The sequence below is a fragment of the Pteropus alecto genome, unplaced genomic scaffold (genome assembly GCF_000325575.1).
Source record: "Pteropus alecto unplaced genomic scaffold, ASM32557v1 scaffold45, whole genome shotgun sequence".
Lineage (NCBI taxonomy): Eukaryota > Metazoa > Chordata > Mammalia > Chiroptera > Pteropodidae > Pteropus > Pteropus alecto.
The window spans coordinates 36,708,898-36,729,238 of NW_006442491.1; the positions used below are offsets into that span (position 1 = coordinate 36,708,898).

General features: G+C 56.3%; 1 protein-coding gene across 2 annotated transcripts in view; it reads right to left on the reverse strand.

Moving 5' to 3' along the window:
• BMP7 (bone morphogenetic protein 7) overlaps positions 1–20,341 on the reverse strand; it is a 79,474-nt gene that overhangs the window by 40,364 nt on the left and 18,769 nt on the right. For both annotated transcript variants that reach the window (XM_006921935.2, XM_015597172.2), the window contains exon 2: positions 9,654–9,846. In XM_006921935.2, coding sequence (XP_006921997.1) covers positions 9,654–9,846 — 193 coding nt within the window. The remainder of the gene's footprint in view (positions 1–9,653; positions 9,847–20,341) is intronic.

Sequence of the window (20,341 nt, forward strand, 5' to 3'; positions counted from 1 at the left end):
GGCGTGGAAGGGGGCGCAGACAAGACGGTGGGGCACGCCAGTGCCAGCAGCCTCCCTGGCGCTCGTGCACAGGTGCAGCATCTCCGACGCTTCGACCCGGCTCCATGGCCCCGGTGCGTGTCCCCTCGCAGGTGTCAGCACCCGCTTCGCCTGGGAGCATCCAGGGCAGAAGTGCCTGGGGACCGACACCCCGCCTTCCACTCCAGCGCTTCTAAACCAGGGGCGATTCTGCTCCCCAAGGGACATTTGACAGTGTCTGGAGACAGTTTGGGTTGTCAACACTTGGCGGTATCATCTCACGAGTGGAGGCTCGGGCTGCCATGAAACACCATACGCTCCCCAGATGGCCCCCAAACATAGAATGACCTGCCCCAAACGTCAGTAGTGCCGAGGCTGAGAACCCTGCCTTAAATGCTGATGGACGTGGAGCCATAAAACTTCAGCTCCTTGGCCCTCATCTGGGGCAAGGGGTGCAACTCTGTCTCCAAACGCCCCTGAAAGAGGAAGGTGCCTACGCCACCTTCGCGGGACTCTGCGAGGCACGGCCCCTTGGTCTGGCTGCCGCCTTTCCAGACACACTTTCCCAAGCTCCTGCATTTTCTAGAAACATCTTCTAGTCATTCACTTTCACACACGACCCTCGTCTCAGGGTCATCTTCAGGGAGACAAGGGCGGAGAGCAGGGGCAGCAGGCTTCCCTCGACGATGCCTCTAAGGCTTTGGGCCAAGTCCAGGTGTGGCGGGAAGGAGGGCCGCCTGCCGTTCGCTAGCAGTGCCTGCCTCGGGTCCCCTGGGGGGAGTGGCAGCACGCGTCCTGGAATGCAGGCCAGCCGTCGACCTTCCTCCCTCCATTCCTGGACAGGCAAAGTGGAAAGCTATGGGCATCATGGAGAAAATAAAAGAAAATGGCGCCGACGGTAGGAAGAACCAGTGTTTGGACCAATTACTCAGGGGGCTACTTCCGCCATGAACTTGACATAACCAAGGACTTCCTCAACCAAGGGTGGCTCCTGTCAAAGCTTATCTTCTGGCAAGCCTGCATTCCCCGTCCTCACTGAGTTCATATTTGAGCAGGCGCTTTTCTTCCCAGCTACAGATGACCGCTCATGACCACACTGAACAATATTAATTCTCTTTGTCTCCTGCCAAAAAGGCTAAAGCAATTACAGGCCCTGATATGAAACACAGATGTTAATACGTTTGGAAAAATAGGTTCCTATAGGCGAGCACAGGTCCAAGTATGAAGTGCTTTTGGAATTAAAGCACTGGATCGAGTTATATAGCCAGCCCCCAATGCTAACGCCCATTCTCCCCCAATTCACCCCAGTGCAGGGAACCCGGGGCCACGGCACACACATTTCCCCTACTTTCAGACGAGAAGCAATCCACCCTTGGGTACCCGCTGACACATAAGCTCTAAATAATATAATTATAATCATCGCAGGAGAACTTCCCTAAGATCGAAAAGTATTATAATTACAGGCAATTTTCACTTTTTGGAAATTGGGCTCAGATGCTGGAGAAAGACTGAAAACAAGGTGTTCTCGGGTTTCAGTTCCTCGGAGAGAGCACGTGGGAAGGTTTGCTGGGGTGGACCGGCCCAAGCCTGGAGGCTCTGGGAGAGCGAGAGGCAGGGACCAGGGCTTCTCGGCCGGCACTCGCTCGGCCCACGGGGACGTGCCACCCTCGTCCTCAGGCCAGGCGCCACCGAGGGGCCGGAAACGCCTCCAGAAAACATGGCCCGTCGGCTGAGGAAGCCCACGCCCCAGAAGCCCAGACCCTCCTCCTAGCCATGCATGCACGTGTTTCACTAAGTGCCTACTGTGTGCCAGTCTCCAGGGACCTAGGGTACGTCAGCACTGTGGGCACGAGCTGGACAGGTCTTTTTTCTGCTTCGCTTTCCTTGTGTGAAAAATACGATTCCCTACCATGAGCTGACTTCTAGGATTGCCGAGAAGGGAAAGGAAGATGTGTACCCGCCAGCCAAGGACGACAGACAGATGAGTCTGGGGAAAGATGGTGCCAGCTTCCTTTCTTTAAGCCCTAGTACGGTCCCGTGCCTCGGTTTCCCTGTCTGTAAAGCGGGGTGGGTGACGGTACCTCCCTTGGGGGCTGTGAGTTAAGGACTAAGCACGTCCATTGCATCTTTAGTGCTGATACGATGCCCTTCTCGTCGTCACCCTTCGCGGTTCAGAGTCGTGGCGTCAGGACAGAGGGGCCGAAGATTACGTGGTGAGTTTCGGAGGCGACAGACAAAGCTGTCGAGATGTAAAAGGAGCAGCCCTTTCCCACAGGCAGGTCCGCGAGGGGACCACCCCACGGGGCCCTGCTCACCTTGGCCTTCGTAGTCGAGCGTTACGTCCATGTGGGGTGACGGGAATAAAACGGACGCACAGGAAGTGTCTCGTAGATGCTCCCTGGTGTCACCATCTGCATCCCCTGCTCCCAGAAGGACACCTAGACTCCCACCCGCTCACCGTGGGGAACCCTAGGCGCCACTCTCTAGCCGTGTCTGTGGGAGGCAGGACGGGCGTCTCCATCCCCATTAAATGGGTGACACGACTCGTCCAAGGTCCCTCAGATCCTCAGAGGGACAGGGCAGAGCAGGAAGCAAGTCATCCCTGGGGAGCTTTAAAAATTCTCAGTGCCAAGGTGATACTGGGGCCATGACATCAGAATTCTGAGGTGGGCTCCGGCACCCAAAATTTTACTTATTACCTGGTTTCGAATTCCACCTCTAGTACGTGCTCCATCCACAAAATGGGTGAACACAGCCTTCTGGAGGTCATTATGAGAAATAAGACAGCGTGCGTGAACTTGCTAAGCACCGGCCTGACCCCTCACGGGCACTCAGCAAATGGGAGCGGTCCCATGGACTCGCTCCCCCCACCATCACCCGGATGCCCCCTGCGAAGCCGGGCTTGGGACGGATTATGGAAGGAAATAAAAGGCACAAAGATCAAAAAGCCCACCAAGGCCCACCAGATGGCCTCAGCCCGCAGGACAGGAAGCCAAGGGGCCACTTGGCTCCGGGATGCTGAGCAGAGCAGGCCGACCGCGCTGTGGCCAGCACTAGCTGGACCGAACAGAGAGGACAGTATCTTTGGGTGCAGGCTTTCCCAGCGTGATCTCCCTAGACGTGGGAGAGGACCCCAAGGGGTCTGGGGCCCTTCACTCCTGCTCAAGCAGCTCCGAGCTGGGGTCTGGAGTGGGTGCTGGACAAAGGCAGCAGGAAGAAGTATGGGGCGTCCTCGACCAGGCTGCCGTCCTCCGACCTTCCGGGGCCGGCCCGCCATGCCCCGGCAGCCACTGCTCCTGCCTCGCTCTGGGAACGGCTACCGGGGAGCCGAACTGGAACCGCCTGAGCTCACGCCCTGGGGCTGAGGCGTCGTGGTGAGAGACGGAAGCCAGGACACATGGAACCAGGCAGGTAGGCCTTCGGGAGCAGCAAGAAGGCCCTGGAAGCTTCCAGAAGATGCCAGAGCCAGGGCCCGCAGGGATCTGCACCCTCGGCCAGCCACTTCCTGTGCCACTGGGACTGCAGGAAAAGCCCGAGTGGGCCTCGCACTGTGAACCGCGGCCTGGGACTCACCGTCGCCCTGTGAGACCCAAGGGAGGAGCACGTGGCGCTGTCACGGCCAAGATCGTGACCTCGGTTCGAGTGCCCGCTCTGCCACTTTCTGGCCACATGATCTCAGGGAGGTTACTTCCCCTGAGAAGTCTCTACACCTGTGAACGGGGAAGACAAGTCTTCGTAGGATAACGCCCAAGGTGCACCCCAAGGGGCAGCGCCCGGCACACCAGACGGTGCCGGGCGGGGCACGTGCTCTGGAGGGTGATTGGGTCCCTCATGCTCACGGTGACTGAGGTCAGAAAAGGCCAGAGTCTTGTGATCAAGTCTTTCGTCTTGGCACGATGACAGGAAAGGTCTGATGACCCATCGCCTGGGGCCCCTTGGGGTGTGAGACTGCGATACTCTCCCACTGAGATGCCCTCTACACAGAGCACCCAAACACCTTCCTGCCAGTTTCCAGAGAGCCCATCCCTGGGGTGGGTGAGAAACGCAGAAGCTCAAGCGCCACCCAGCCAGCTGGCTCTGAATTGCGTTTCACGTGACCCCAGGAGGGGCCGAGGACTCCGCTGAAGGAAGCATCCTTCTCGGAGGAAAAGGTTCGGCCTGCGGCAGGTGTGTGTGCTCCTGGATGGCTGGGGAGACCAGCAATGCTCCCCCTTGCAGGGAGCTGGGAACCTGGGGAGACCTGGGAGACGTGGGGAGACCTGGGGAGGGCCGCGAGGAGGCTGCGGGTGACCGAGCCCCGACTGGGCATCACGGGGGCACGAGGCTTGCCTCCTCCCTCCTTGCCACCTGCAGGCTGCCTTGGGCTGAAGGGAGCTGAAAAGGTTTCCCCCTCGGCCCATCGCGGGGAAGTTCTCTCTGCGTCAGTGACTCAGGCTGCAGCTGATCCAGTCTTGGTCCAGGAGACCAGACCACTCTGAGGTCACCTCCCGGCAGCCGAGGTCTCTGAGATGGACCAAGGGACATTTTCCCTCCAGCTGCCAACACCATCAGGTCCGGGTGATGACTGACACCCTTCGAGAAGGTTCCGCGGCCCCCCAAGGGGTATCTCACAGAGCGCCCACATGGCTATGGATAGGGCAGCACTGCAGGGAACGAGCTTGGGACCCGCGTGGGGAGCGGGGCGTGGAGGATGGGAAATGCCCAGTCTAGTTTCCGCAAGCGAAACCAGTTAACTGGTGCGATCTCCAGCCCCAAACACCCCCACCTTCAGCTGGAACCGGCGTCTGAACTAATGGGGACAGAAGTGAGTCCAGCTCTGGGAAGCCAGGCCTCAGCTGGTTGGGCCCTGGGCCTGGGGTCCGGAAAAGGAAGGCGAGACTCTGATCCCTTAGCCCATCCCCCTCTCCCCACCCAGCAAGGCTACTGGAGCCAAGGCCACTGACCCCAGACCTGCCTCTCAGCCCCCACCCGCCCCCAGCCTGCTGAGGGTGGCTCTAGCATGCCCCTCCAGCTGTCTGAGGCCCCGCTGCAAGCAGGGCCCGAGGGCCATGGAGGGCATCCAGCTCGGCTCATTATTGGAATCTAATCTGGATTCCGAGAGATCAAGAGGACTCATGGAAAGTGGCTGTCACAAGGGGAGAGACGCTGAGGCCAACCGAGCAGGCTAATCCCCGGCACCCCCAGGGCTTTTCTGGAGCTCAAGGCGAAGCTCACCAGAGAGCCAGATGTCCCAGCTCCACACAGCTGGGCGGCCGGCAGCAAGGAGGCCCCGGCTCCCTTAGAGGGAGCAGGCCGGCCACACGGCGGGGCGACAGGGCGGGGTGTGGGCATCTCTCCGCGAATCAGACCATCCGCAGGCCTCGGCTTAGAACAAAATGCACGGCCCCAGGCTGAGGAAAAGCAAACGGGGGGCTCCAACTCCGCTCAAGCAAGCTCAGGCCCTCGTCCCCACCGAAGAGCAGCTACGAGATGTAGCGGGGCGGGAGCTCTGCATTTCCCTGAGATCTCTGCATTCCCTGTGATGGCGACGGTGACAGTGGTGATGGTGACGGTGGTGACAGTGATACTAACGAGTAAAACTTTACGGAGCACTTAACTATGTTCGAAGGATGCTGACCTCCTTTATCCTCACCATAATCCTGGAAGGTAGATGTAACCATGTGGAAACCGAGGCTCCAAGATGTTACGAGTTCCCAAGGCCACATTGGTACACAGCGTTGGGACCCAAACCCACATGCTTAATAGCTGGGTTATTCTACCTGGGGAATTACTTAAAACGATCGTCTTGCTTCTGGATTAAACACCACTCGGAAAAAAACCCCCCAATAACTTAAAAAACGTTTTGAACCTTTTAACTTCTGGAGAACGAGGGACCTGCTTCCTTCTGCAGGTGCAGAAAGGAGATTGGGGGTCTGAGGAGAGGAGCTGCTGCCGCTCCCCGCCGTGTCTCGCTCGAGCTCTTGCCCCACCTTATACTCTGCACCTATCGGCACCTCCTCTGAACGTGAACTTGGTCTGGTTACTGCTACCCCTGCACGGAACACAACAGGCGCTCAGACATTTGCTGCTGAGGGACTTGGCCTCCCACAAGACAAAAGACCCCGGAGACAGGAACCCAAAGCTAGGCCAGGCACCCCAGAGATCACCTGTGGCCGAGCTGCTCACTGGGGTCAACCTGTTATGCCCGCCCTGGCCACCGGCCAGGGAGCTGTGGACAGCTGTCCTGCCCATCCCTCTTCCAACCACAGTGACTCAGGCCCTCTCCTCTCCCCTGGGGCCTCCAGATCCACCCTAAGGATCTAAGACAGGGTAGAGGAGGCAGCCACCTCAAACCATGACCGGACCAGGTGCCACAGTATCAGCAGCTGACACAGGCAGAAAGGTGAGCAGCTGCTGGCGGCCTGGCGGGGAAGCCAAAGGCCCTTGTTTCATCCGAGTGAAGACGAGGTGGCTCCTCCTGCCCCACCTGCGGGCTCGCTGGCTCACCCCTGCCTTGGGCCTTGAGTTCTCCTGAGACGCCCTCTGCCCCCCAACGCCGAATCCTTGTCGTCCGAATGTCTCCACTCAACCGGGCCATCTGCAACCACCCAGTGACCTTGCCAGGCCTGACGGTCTACTTGCTTGCTTGCCCGTTTGTCACCTGTCCTCCTCACGCCCTGGTACGGGTCGAACTGCACCCTCATAAAGATATGCTCAAGTCCTACCCTTGGAACCTCACTCGGAAATAGGGTCTTTGCAGATGCAATTCAGGAAGATGAGGTCACCCTGGAGTAGGGTGGGCCCCTCATCCAAGGTGGCTGGTTTCCTTACAAGAAAAGAGAGGCACCCCGAGGGAATGCAGGTTTCAAGAGCGGCCCTGCCAACACGCTGATGTCAGACTTCCGGCCTCCAGGACTGAGAGAGGATACGTTCCTGTTGTTTTAAGCCCCCCAGTTCGTGGCACCTTGTTAAGGCAGCCCCTGGGAACCAGTACACCCCTCAAGAAGCATTTTGGACAGGTCCCTGCCCTCTGGACCCGAGCTGGCTGGCTCCTGAAGGCCAGTCCAGAGGCCAGTGCCTGGCACAGAATAGAATGAACGAAGCACTCAGCTCCCACCTGTGTCTCCAAATGCGGCGGCCTCTGACCTCGATAAGGGGGCACCGTGCCTGTCACAGGGTCTCCGGTGCCCTTCCTAGTGTGTGGAGCAGAGCAGGTGTGCACAGGAGGTGTGGGACCAGGGGGCGGGGGCGCCCGTCACATTGGGAGCAGCACCCGAGAACGCTGGCAGTTCTGAAGCAAGCTCCCACTCACTGGATGAGGGCCCGGCCCGGCAGCATCCCAGCCGGCCCCAGAGACCGCCCGCCAGCGAGGGGAACACGCTCCTGTATGGGGAACTTGTAGGAAGAGCCGCACAGGTGACACCAGCCAGCCCTTCCAGTTCTGTCCAGCCAAACCCACTTGGGGCAGTTACTGAGGTTAAGCCTCCCTGGGGAGATTTCTGAGGCAGGTTTGGGGAACCTGCCAGGAGGCCTGGGCGTGAGCAGGGCTCGGGGCTGACACGAGTGGGCGACTGATGAATAGCCTCTGGGTACCGGCCTCACCCCCAATTACTTTGCCTTCATGAGGAAAGTCAAACATATGTTCTTTCTTGTTCAAGAGTCCCAAGGGATTTGTCAGAGGACAGAACAAATATTTGTTACCCCCTAAGAAGAAACTCGATGCTTCTTCTTGTAACTGGGCCTGGGGCCAGGGCACAGCCCACTCCAGGTAACTGGGGCACCTCAGTACCTTCGGTAAGATTTGGGGGTGACTGCCAAGGCTGTCTGCTGCCTGCCCCAAACCACACCCACTTTCCAGTACCACAGGCAGTGCATTCATGGGGGTGGGGGGACTCCAAAATGCAAATCTAACCCACACTGAAGTAACATTTGTTGCTGACCAGACGTACAAAGACCAGAACAGTCTGAGAAGAGACCATGCTGGCGAGCGCATGGGGAAACAGGCCTTCTCTTACGTGGCTGCTAGGAGCATAAATCGATGACCTCCACAGAGAGCAGTTCAGCAAAATCTATCAGTCACCGATGTGTGCGCCCTCTGACCCCACAGTTCTATTTCTGGAACTATATCTGACTGATAGACATGCACGAGTGTGAAATAATATGTCGACAAAGTTATCCCTCCCGCACCCCACCTCCCCAAGCCCCAACCCCCACTCCAGCCCGTGCCCTCTGCAGTGCAGAGAAATGGAGAGCCTGCCGTGCGCCGCAGGAAACGGGTTATACGCCCTGCGGCACGACCCCCAGGACGGAAGCTGTGTGGTCATTAGAACAAGGACACTCCGTGGGACCTGGCCGGGTGGGATGGTCAGGGTTCACTGTCACGTGATGAAGGCAAGGAGCAGGAGAGAGCACGTGATGCGGCGCCGGTTGTGAAAATACACAGACGCACGCAGACACCTGCTGACCGAGGAGACTCAGCAATGGAGGCAGCGGCCGCCTAACAGACGGGGCGCTGGGGCCCGGAGGTGGAAGAAGCCTCAATTTTCACTGTGGTTGCTTTTCTCTGTTTCACGAGTTATACTACGAATGGGTCTTACCTATTCAAAAATAAATTATTAAAAGAAATATTTTTTGTGTGTCTGGGCTCAGGTTCTAATTTGTCCACTTTCCCTCGAGATCAGGGGTCCCCAACCCCTGGGCTGCAGACCGGGCCGCAGAGCAGGAGGTGAGCGGTGGTCCAGCTGCACGGGCAGCCGCTCCCCAGTGCTAGCGTCACTGCCTCAGCTCCGCCTCGGGTCACGAGGCATTAGATTCTCCTAGGAGCCTGGGGCCTTGGTGGGAACCGCTGCTCTACATAGTCTCACGTGAGACTTTTGATTCTATTCATTCTCCCCATTTCCCAGATGAGTCGCCACCTCAGATAGCGACTGTGAACACGCACTAATGGCTGTAAGACGTCAGAGACACTGAAGAGAAGGTTGGTTTCCTTGGTGTTTAAAATGAGCCCCCAAATGGCAGTGCTTTGCAAATGAGGTGGTGATGGTTCCCATGTCCCCACTGTGGCAACGGCTTCCAGTTCAGACTGAAGATGCCGGCACTGCCCATTAGAAAGAGGTGCCCACCCACCTTTCTTCCACTTATCACCAAGGAATGGTATGGGTGGGGGGCGATGAAAGTCGTCTGGACACCTGAGACTCCCAGAACCCCAGCCACTGGGCAGCACAACCTCGGCCATGACCACCTCGGGGCTGTGGAGTGGTCCAGCCCATTACTTAGACTTCTCAGAGGACCTTGGAACTAAAGGGTCTCAAGAAATTAGAAGTCTTTCAACACAAGCTTTTGGTTCCTGACTTGATTTTTGGAAGGTCGAGAGTTCTCTGCCTGTTTATTTTTGGTTCGGGGTCTTATCCCAGACACGATCACAAATGGCCACTTTGGCTGGTCGCCCGCCAGCACGTGCTGGGTTTCAGGGTGATGAATGGGGGAGGGGCAGGCCTTCGAAACTGCTTCTCCCTCTTCCCCATGCCCCTCCTTCCACGCCCCTGAACACACGCGGAAGCGGCCGTGACTGTCCCTGCCCCCCTGGCTGTCGCCCCTTCTTCCTCTGTCACTGGAGGGAACTCGGCACCCCTCCCCGGCACCAGCGCAGCACCCACCTGCCCAAGTGCTCCTGCAGCACCTGGTAAACGCTGATCCGGAACGTCTCGTTGTCGAAGCGCTCCCGGATGTAGTCCTTGTAGATCCGGAATTCGGCCGCGGTCACCGCTTCCCCTTCCGGGATCTTGGAAAGATCGAACCGGAACTCCCGATGGTGGTAGCGTGGGTGGAAAAACTCTTTGTCGTGCTCCACTGGAGAGAGAAAAACACACACCAGCACCAAAAGCTCATTAGTAACTGGGTTTCGCTCTCCCGGCTCCGAGTTCAAGCATCTGGCCTAAGCTAGATAGAGATGGGCCCACCGCCAGCGACCCCTGGTGAGAACTGCCCTTTACGTGCTGACCTGCTGCAGACTAGAGCGTCACAGACTTAGACCCTGTGGTCACCATGAACGACTCTGCGGTCGACCTGCTGGGAAGAGATGGGCACTGACCACGGCCATCCCAGAGGCCCTGGACAGACTCGGATTCCAAGAGCCCTGGCCTGGGTTCGAGGTCTCAAGGAAGCCATCTGGACCTCAGTTTCCCCATCGGAAAGCGGGGACGATCATTCGCCTTCATTTGTCGTTGTCAGAGTTAAGTGATCTAATTCATGTAAGCAGCTTAACCCCTGGTAGGGTTAGGTAACCATGAGCCATTGTTAGCAAACGGCCACGTTCCTCTGTCTATCGGGCATCCTCAGGCCCTGTGCTCAGCCCTGGCTGCATGTGAAAGTCGCCGGGGGAGCTCTGAGAAAATGCTGGTGCCCGGGCCCAGCGGCGGGCTGGCGTACGTGGACTGACTAGCCCTCTGGGCCCTGTCTGTAGCATTTGCCGATTTCCATCTCGGCAGATCACAGCTTCTCAAAGTGAAGTCACTGAAGGTGGAGGTGGGGAGCTCGTCGCATGGCGGGCCCCAGCACCCTGCTGGTCTCACCCACTCTGAACCAAGTAATCAGTGTCTTTGGGGAGGGGGTTCCGAAACCTGTACTTTTTAAAACACCCTAGATGTTTCTAACAGCCTCCAGGGTTTACAACCAGAGCCTAAGACTAAAAGCAGAAAAAGAGATGGGTGTGGGGGCCTTTGAAAAATGACGTCAGGACAAAACAAGGCCAAGGTCCCCAGCACATCTCTCTTGTGCTAGCAGTGAGACCAGACCAAGATATTAACCCATTTCACAGATGATAAACACCAAGGTGGGTATAAGCCCAAGAACATCGTGTCTAGGGATGGACCTCTGGACCAAAACAGAACAGGGATGAAGCTGGGAGTCATCAGATGCCGGAAGGGTGCAGAACGTCCAAGCTCAGGAGTGTTTGCAGCACCTGCAGATACCTTTCACCTCCCGGGAGACTCAGCCCCATCTGTACTTCCTGCCTGGGGCGGGGGGGGGACCAGCTCGGCCAGAAGAGAGGAGAAACATGACCAGCGAGCGTCGGCCCCGAAGCTCTCAGGCTGGGATAGGGCCGCCACGCCGAAAGCAGGATGGGAGTGCCTTTAGGAAGGCCACCTGAAGGCCACCTGAAGGCCACCTGAAGGCTGCCCCTACAGGTCTCCATTCTAAAAGAGAAATCCACTTTAAACCTTAATAATAGTTCTAAAAGGCACTGGTGTGAAGGCAGGGGGCATCGAGGGATTATCCACCCATCAGGCTGCTCCCTACTGGAGACCAGAGGACTCTGGCTGGGCTCAGGGGTGGCCCTGCCTCTGGTCCACAGCCACAGGAGTCCTGGGCTACCTGTGGAGAGCTAGCCAGAGGAAGGACTCTCTAGAAACCATCCCACAGCCCCCCAGGATTGCAGCCATCCTCACACGCTCCCCCCTTTATACCCACAAGGAGGACTTGTCTTCTGACACAATCTAAGGAAAAGGAAAGGCCCCACCCTGATTTATGAAGCTGTGTGTGTGGGAGGGGGTCTTTGTGGCAGCTTCTAGGACGCGCAGACGCCTGGGGATCAGGTGAGCCTCAGGTGGGGACCCCAGGGTGAGAGGCATGGCAAGCAGCCTCGACACAGACACTGTTAAATGCCCCGGGCCCGTCCCTCGCCACCCTTCCGGTTCATTCAACCCCGCATGTCGGTCGGGGATGCACCTGACACTGACGAAGTGCTGAGCGGCCTGTCCCGGGTGGGACAGCTGGGCCGCAACCCCAGCCCCACCCCCGCCAGAAACCTTCACCGCGCATCTCGGCGGCGACGCCGACAGCTCGGAAGGAGCACCTTGGCCGCGCGCTGGAACGTTTCACGGCAATACAGCCTACGTCTGCTATGCACACACACCAGATGGGTGCCGCTCGGCGAGTGTGACAGAGCGAACCCACCCATGGAACCTTCTCCCAGACGGAGTAGAACATGCCAGCGCCCCCCGGCCCTGCCTCCCCCAACCTCCCTGACGATGGGCTGGTTGCTGAACATGCTACCAGGGAACGACACGGCGCGTTCTTCTGCGCCCGGCTTCTCTCCCTCGGCCGTGCCCCGTGACCATCTGCATCACTGAGGATGTTCGCTCGTCCGCACGGCTGTGTGACAGTCCCGTTCGGCTGCACCGTCATTCACGTATCCCTTCTACAGTTCACGGGCCTTTGGGTGGTTCGCAATCCGGGGCTTTTCGAGCGGGGCTGCTAATGGACATTTGGGCTCCCGCGTTTTGGCGAATCTGGGGAGGCATTCCGAGAGGTGGGCAAGTGTATGTTCAGATTCAGTCATGTTGCCAAGCTGTTCTCCCAGAGTATTGTGCCAGGGAGAGTTTTAAAAGTGTGCCGGGAGGAGAGGACAAGTCCGTCTGGGAAGGAGATGGGCACAGCCGGGGGACGATTCGTGTCTTCCTCAAGGGCTTTTCTGCAGGGGCTGGGAGGGGGCAGTGACGGCAGCAACTCCTGGAGAGTCTCCTGCAACCCGGTGAGTGGTCAGTGCACCCACGCAGCTCACCCCCAGCCCCCACTGAGGGAGCTCCCAGTGCCCACGCTGCCCCCCAGCCCCACCGACCCACCCAATCCGAGGTCACCAAAGGCCATCCCTTAACCACGTGGAAAGGACACCTTGCTGGACCTCCAGGTAGCAGCTCTCAGCACCTGGCTGTTCCTCCCTCGCAGACCTCGCCTTCCTGTGGCTCCATCACTGTGACTCTGGGTCGCCCTGGCCACTGCTTAAAACCTTCCCTGAGAAATTCCCATTTAAAGGTTAACACAGGGCTGTGGAACATCAGCAGAGCGTGCCACAGGCCAGTCTCCCACCCCCGGCTGACAGATTACACAGTCTCTGTTCCCAACCATCTTCCCTTCCCCTCCCCAGCAGAGCCAAGCCTCCGGAGGCCAGAAACGTCCCTTCAGGTTCGCGATGCTCCAGCATCAGCGAAGGGCACTGCTCGTGTGACCGTGCACAGGCGCCTCGGCACGACGCTTGGAACAGTGTGACTCTGACACACCTCGGTGTCCCTGCTCCCAGCACCGGACAGAGCGCTTCTCAAACAGCTCCTGCTGGCCACACAGCAACTGAGCAGGGAACGGGGGTTTGGAACCCTGGTTTATGATGAAAGTGGGTGAAGAACCCAGAAGTGACAAAAAGCATGTTTACTTAGTGCTTGCTCTGTGACGGGTCCCACGCTAAGCACTCTGGGTCACCATCTGATGAACCCCGGTGAGGCAGAATTGACCCCATTTTACAGATGAGGAAACCGAGGCTCAGGGAGTCAGGCAACTTGCCCAAGGTCACAATTAGGTGAGCGGCCGAACTCTGCAACTCAACGCTCTTGACCCTGACACTCTCCGGAGCCAGGTGGCCTAAGTTCCACTCTCAGCTGTACCACTTACCAGCCGTGTGGCCTTAGTCATCTTACTCAACCTCTGTGTGCGTCCCCTTCCTCCGGGAAAGTCACAGATTTGTCGCGAAGGTTTATAGGCGCTGGCACTTACGCCAGAGCCTGGCAAACGGAAAGCAGTTCGCGTTCACCGTGGCTGCAGGGCCTCTCAACGACCTAGGAGAACCCAGGAGAAAGACAGTCGGTAGAGAAGGGACACTATGTGCGTGCGGCTGTTGGCCTTAGCTAAGATAACTTTATTTGCAAAGAAAAAGCGCAACAGATCAAACGATAAAGATACTTTGAATAAGCACGACGTGAATACAGGTGTAATCACCGAAGTCACGCCCGGTGAAGAAGAGACGCGATACATCGTCACACACGTGAAGTTTACTGTAACCGGTGTGTGTACCATGTTTTTAACCTATAAGATTAAAGGTGTCTTAACTGTTAAGACACTTAAGATATCAGATGGTTAAGACAAAAGGGTTAAATAGTTTCTTTTTTTTGAAGGGCTCTTTCGGATGGCTTTCTGAGTGAATTTCCTTCGTTAATTATTTTAAGACGATGAGAGGCACGAACCCTGTCGCCATTCTGTTCTCCCTGAAACCCACATCATCGTGTGTTCTAAAACTAATTTCGTAATTTATCAAAGAAAGAACAGTCATTGGTAAAAAGAGCAGTGAATAATTCAAGGTCCAAACCAAGTTCCAAGTCTCGCCTTCCCCAGGTTTCCTGTGGGAGCCAGTCCACAGCACGGGGTCTACACCAGCTCCTCCTCAGGGGTCAAGACCCTGATTAATCGTCACCACTAAAGTAGGTGGAAGCGTGTACGAACTTTTAGGAAGAAAACACATCTTTACACCGCCTTCTTAAGTTGCTGTAGTTGATTACTCAAGACTTGGACTTTAGAATACACATGTAGCATTGATATCAGTCCGGCCCATGAAGGAAGCTTCCTGAAGGAACTCAAGGCCTGGAAATCCAGCCTTTTCTCTGGGCCCTTAAATTCCAACACCTGCTGGCTGTGGGAGCTGGCCGGCGTTAACAAAGACTTTCATCTTTAAAAGAGCAAAGGGCCCAAATCCCTGAGACCCAATGATAAGTTTAAAGAAAACGGATTCCCGAAAACACCATCTTGACGGCGACCAGCCCTGTGACTGTCCCCAAGCTAGTGTCACCTTTTATAAAAGCCTGAAATAATAACCCTAAAGCTGGCCCTGGAGTGGGGGGATTCTGGGCTGCAGGGTGTCAAGGAAAGGTAGAGACGGGTGGGGATGGGAAGCTACACACCGAGCGTCCCCTCTCATGACCCCCTGGCATTCAGGGGTGACCGCTGCCCCACATACAAGTCCAGCCTGCGCCCCAGTTCTTCCAACCTGTGAGTTATGTGGAGACCCTTCAAACAAGTCCCCTTTAAGCTAGAGTCAGGTCACTGCATTTGCAAGCGAGGCAGTTCGGAGCAAAGCAATCGGGGGCCCACGGCACACATGCCCGGAAACGGACAGGCAGGAAACACGCCCAACGAGTCGTTATCTCCAGGTGACCACTTGCCATGAAAGCTGCTTTATTTAGACTTGGATAACTTCCAAGTACGAGATGACCCCCTGACCGAGCTCTGTAGGAACGGGGACAACGACTATCTCAATCATGAACTCCCAGTGTCCGGCAGAGCCTGCATTTAGTAGGGCTCCATAATTCTATTGGGTTGAATAGTGTAATTCCTGTCTAGCTTCAAATAAGCTATCGTATTCATAATATACTTAAAGCAAAGCACACAGATCGTAAGTGGTCATGACGCTCAGTGAGCTTTCTCAAGGTAAACACGCCCAGAGCAGGTCGCAGCACATTCATTACTAGCACCGAGGACATTCTCGCAAGGCCCCCTCCCAAACGCCAGCCCCCTCCTCCCCAAAGGTGATTGCTGGGTCAGAGGGCTGAGTGAGCTCAGCGTTAGTGTATGTGCCTCGCTGCTTCCATGTCAAGAATATGGGGGTAACAAGGTACAGGGCCAAATGAGACATCGTCTCTAAAGAAATAGTTCATTTCAGTTTATTTTAGCAAATCCCAGTGTGTTTGTTTAGGTACGGGGGAGGAGGAGTTCCTCACAGGAAAGCTTCGAATGGAGTCTTAGGGAAGAATGGGGCTGACCAGTCCCAGTGGGCAGGGAAGGCCACTGCGGGCGGGGGGACAGCAGGACCGAAGGCCTGACGGACGAGCAACAGAGCATGCTGGTGAGCGGCAAGAAGTCTGTCAGGGAGGGCACGGAAAAGGCAAGCTAGCTCCTCACTGGGAAGGTTCTTGAATGCCATGCCAAGGGGTCAACCGCCGGCCCCATCGACCATGACTGCTTTGGCTCATCGTCCTGCGGGATGGTGCCTTGATCAAATCTGTTTCAGGAGGACTGGCTACACTGTGGCCAGTGGCCAGTAAGGGGCGAGAACAGAGACTGAGCTCACAGGGAGGTCTATTCCAGAGATGACACGTATCCAGCATCTGTACCACTAAACGGTTACAACGTTGTGTCACCTTGGTACTCAGGCGGCCATGACCAGTCCCAGCTGCCAGAGAATGACTGTATGGACTGCAGGGAGATGGAATGGACAGGAAGCGAAGCTAGAGGAGCAGACAGAAGTCAGCAGGTGACCGAGCACGTGCACTGGAAGAGGACCGGAGAAGGGCTGGCCCTGGCCAGCTAGAAACGCCTGGCAGGCAGTAATGCCACCGGCAGGTACAAACACAGAGGAAGCATGAGAGGAGAAAACACAGGTCGCCGCAGACAGGTTAGACCGGAGGTGACCTGTGAGAAACCCAAGTGGAAAATTCACCTGCACAGTTGAGAAGAGAGGTCCGAAACACTGGCCAGAAAGTTCGATTTGGGGGCTGCTGAACTGGGTTTATGAATAAAGTTTTGCGGGGAAAATGCACATACGATGAGAAAGACACGCACAGCCTCGGATTGCACGGGAGATGGAGAACATGGCCATCGGCAGAGGCTGGCCCAGGGCAAGGGGCAGGATCCACGACAGGCAGGTAAGATGACTGGATGGCGGCCAGGTTCAGACAAAAAGGGACCAGGAGACCATTCACTGGATTTGGCCATCGGGGACTCAGCTCTCACGGGGACAGCCACGCAGAAAAGACACGCGAAGAGCAAGACTGTGGCCACCTGCAGATGAGACATGTGCACTGGGGCAGGGGAACTGTCAGCCACACCAAGCTGTCTTCATTTCCTCCTCAAATCGCTCTCCTGGCCAGGGCGAGGAAGAGTTGATAAATGGGCAGAAACCAAGTTAAACGCCGAGCGGCTCCTTCCAAAACTTTACGGTTTTCAGGAAAAGCCTGGTTAACCTCCTGGACCACGTGGTCCTCTGACTGCCCCCGAAGATGCAGCTAAGCTGCAAGACGGGACTGAGTATTTCATGGGCGAAGGTGCACTTCCCAGGTGAGACCTGCAAGTCCAGCAAGACAGCTCTGCTCCTCGCTGGGGTCCGGCTTCCGTGACTCAGGCTGGCGCGAGGAGCCGCGGTGACGGCTGTGGACGGGGCTCTGAGCCCCTTTAACGAGAACGACACCCTGACAACCGGTAGAACCAAGCGAAGTCCACAGGACAACCAGAATCTCAAAGTGAGTTTTCGAGGGCCCCTGACTGCTTAGGATCCCCCACCCCAATTAACCCAGGAACCTCCAGCCCAGACTCCTTCCTTTGCTACACAAATACCATTCATCCAAAAGGTTCCAGGGGGCGGATGGAACCGAGGCTGCGGTCAGCAGGCGGTTTACGGCCCCGCAGCTTTGGGATGGGAAATCTGATGATGGCTCTTCACTCCTCCCAAGATCTCCACGGCAAGATTAAGAAGACTGAAAAACCGCCAGAGGCGGGCCATAAACCGGGACTCCTGGAAAATGGAACAGACGTACCCAACCACTGTCACGGGAAAATGACGCTGTGCTGCCTGGCTCCCACAGGAGGGAGGCGGCGGTCCCCAGCCAGAGAAAAGGCTGCCAAGACACCTCGGCGTCCCCTCGCGCCCTCTGCACTGGTCAGCGAGACTTCCTGACCGCCCCGCTGCAGGTGCGTGAGAGCCCTCAGCTGTCCCGCTGCCGGAGAGAAGCTGGTAAAAGGCCCGGTTAGATCGCAAGTCTGTCATCTACCTAACCCCGCAGCTAAGTAGCGGCCGCCATTTAAAAATTTTTATTTTTAATTGTGGTAAAATACAAAATTAACCGTTTTGATCGTTCTGAAGCATGCGGGTCAGCACTGTGGAGTGCAGGCACAACCAACGTCCAGGATTCTCTTAGTTTTGCAAAACTGAAAGTCTGTACTCATTAAGCAACTCCCCATCCCCCAACCGCCCCAGCCCCTGGCAGCCATCATTCCACCTTCTGTCTCTACTCATCTGACTGCTCTTGGGACCTCCTGTAAGTGGAGTCGTATACGATCTGTTCACTTAGCACGGTGTCTTCAAGGTTCATCTACGTTGTAGCACGTGTCAGAATTTCTTTGCGAGGCTGAATGGCATTCCATTGTACGGATGGACATTTAGTTTATCCATTCATCTCTCCGTGGACCCTGGGTCGCTTCCACCTTTTGGCTACTGTGAAGAATGCTGCTGTGAACATAGATGTGCAAATCTCTCTTTGACACTCTGCTTTCAGTTCTTTGGGATCTATACCCGGAAATGGAATTGCTGGATCCTATGGTGATTCTATTTTTAATTTTTTGAGGACCTATCGTACTGTTTTCCATAGACGCCGTACCGTTTTATATTCCCATCAACAGCACACAAGGGTTAGAATTTTTCCACATCCTGTCCAACACCTGTGACTTTCTGAAATTTGTTTTGTTTTGCTAGCAGCCATCCTAATGAGTGGGAGGTGGATGGTCACCATTATAAAAGCCCTCCCAGCGGCCTGGATGCCCCATGCCCTGTGTCACACACGTCATCTCACTGAATCCTTATAAAACCCCTGCTCAGAGGTAGCACACACACCACGTCTGTTTTACAGATGAGGACACCGAGGCCCAGAGAGGCGAAGTCACGTGCCCATGGCCACACAGCTGGTCTGAAGGCCCAGTGGTCTTCGGCACTTGGCCACATTCTCTCCCTCACACCAGGAACCACCTCCAACATTGTAGCTGTGAAGACGATTACATAAGAACAGTTCTGAACTCTACCAAGGTCCTGGCACACACAACATGGTCATATCCATCTTAAAAACTCAGCTCAGAATGAAGGCTCTGCATCCCACACGGGTCCCTCTCTGATCTGTAAGTTTTGTTCTGGCCCAATGCCAGAGTCACCCTTGAGTGAGGCTGACAGCTTGAAGATTTCGCAGCATTAACCCGTCTCCCCATCATCCTTCCCTAGCCCCCCAAATCGGGGGGCAGGGCCCTGCCTGGCAGAAGGCACACAAGAGGCATTGTCTCCCCCACCCCCCGAACTGCCGCTTCAACTCTCGAACTTTCCACCCAACGCTTGGGCCCACGAGACCACCTGGTGTCCCAGCACCGGGCGCTCTGACAGGCTCTTCGGAGACACTGCCTCCTTGTTAGAGGCAGGCGCTGCGTCCGGGGACGCAGGGCGTGCAGGCGAGACCGCTGGCAGCCTGGCTTTCTGTCATCAGGGATGCAGGCCGCACAGATGTGGGGGTGGGGGTGGGGCCGGAGAATTGCTGTACCGCAAGATTAAACACTTCAGTGTCAACATGTGTGCGGTGCTGCTCGAACAATGTTATCATTGTGAACTGAATGGACCAAAGGGTTTAGGGGCCGGGGCGGGGAGAGGGAGAAAAGATGGGTTTAATTATCTCCAGGGCTGAAGCCAGTTGTTTGCCTAAAAAGACCCAGACGCTGGTAGGGCTGAAAAGAAAAATGGGCTGTGAGCCTGTGTCAATCTTTCCGACATACACCGAGGCAGCCGACCCTCACCCATGGGCGCCCCATCTCCTCAGAGGGAGGAGCCCAGCTCCCCAGGGTCTCTGAGTCCCAGTCCTACTCTTGGCTAATTGAAAATGAGGGGAAAGAATGGAAACTAGTTACTATTTTCAGCTAAATTAGCAATTCTCAACGAGGGGCAATTTCGTCCCCCACCAAGGGACATGGGGCAATGCCTGGATTCATTTTGTGTGTGCTACTGGCGTCTAGTGGGTGGAGGCCAGGGTCATTGCTAAACATCCTGCAATGCACAAGACGGCCCCACAACAGGGAATGGCCCAGCCCCACTGCCAATCATGCCGCGGTGAGAACCCCTGAGCCAGCAGACAGACCTCCAGAGAGTCACCGAACCTGGGTTTAGGCCCCGTCTGGCTTCTCGGCTCGCTGCGCGGGACCCGGGCTCACTGGGCCTCGGTTTTTCCCTTGGTAACAAAGAAATGGATTTAATCGGTCTGAACTCCCCTTTCTCTGCTGTTAGGTTGTACCGTATAAAGTTGCCAACGTTCTACCAAATTGACCTGTAGACGGTCTAAACTTAAATTCTACATCTGTGCTGCCCACTGTGGCAGCCGCGAGCTACATGAGTCTACTGAGCACTTGAAATGCGGCCGGTGTGCCTGGGAGCTCCGTGTTTACATTTATTTCAGCGTAATTAATTTAAATCTAAAGAGCCGCACGTGGCCAGCGGCTCCCGCACTGGACGGCACAGACACAGAGCACTTCCGTGGTCACAGAAGGCTCTACCTGACAGCGCCGCTTCGTAGGATCAGTGCACGGGCTTCTTATAACAATGCGATGGTGTCAAGAGCTTATTGTAAACAAATGTCCAAATGTACATTCTCAGAGACAGGTGAGAAGGTTCTCCCTCGAAAAGCGAAATCGCACGCAAGTGGGGACAATTCGATTCCGGGCTGTGGGAGAGGCCTGGGATGGACGCTGGCAGCTCGGCGGCTCTACTTGCAAAACACGCACGAGA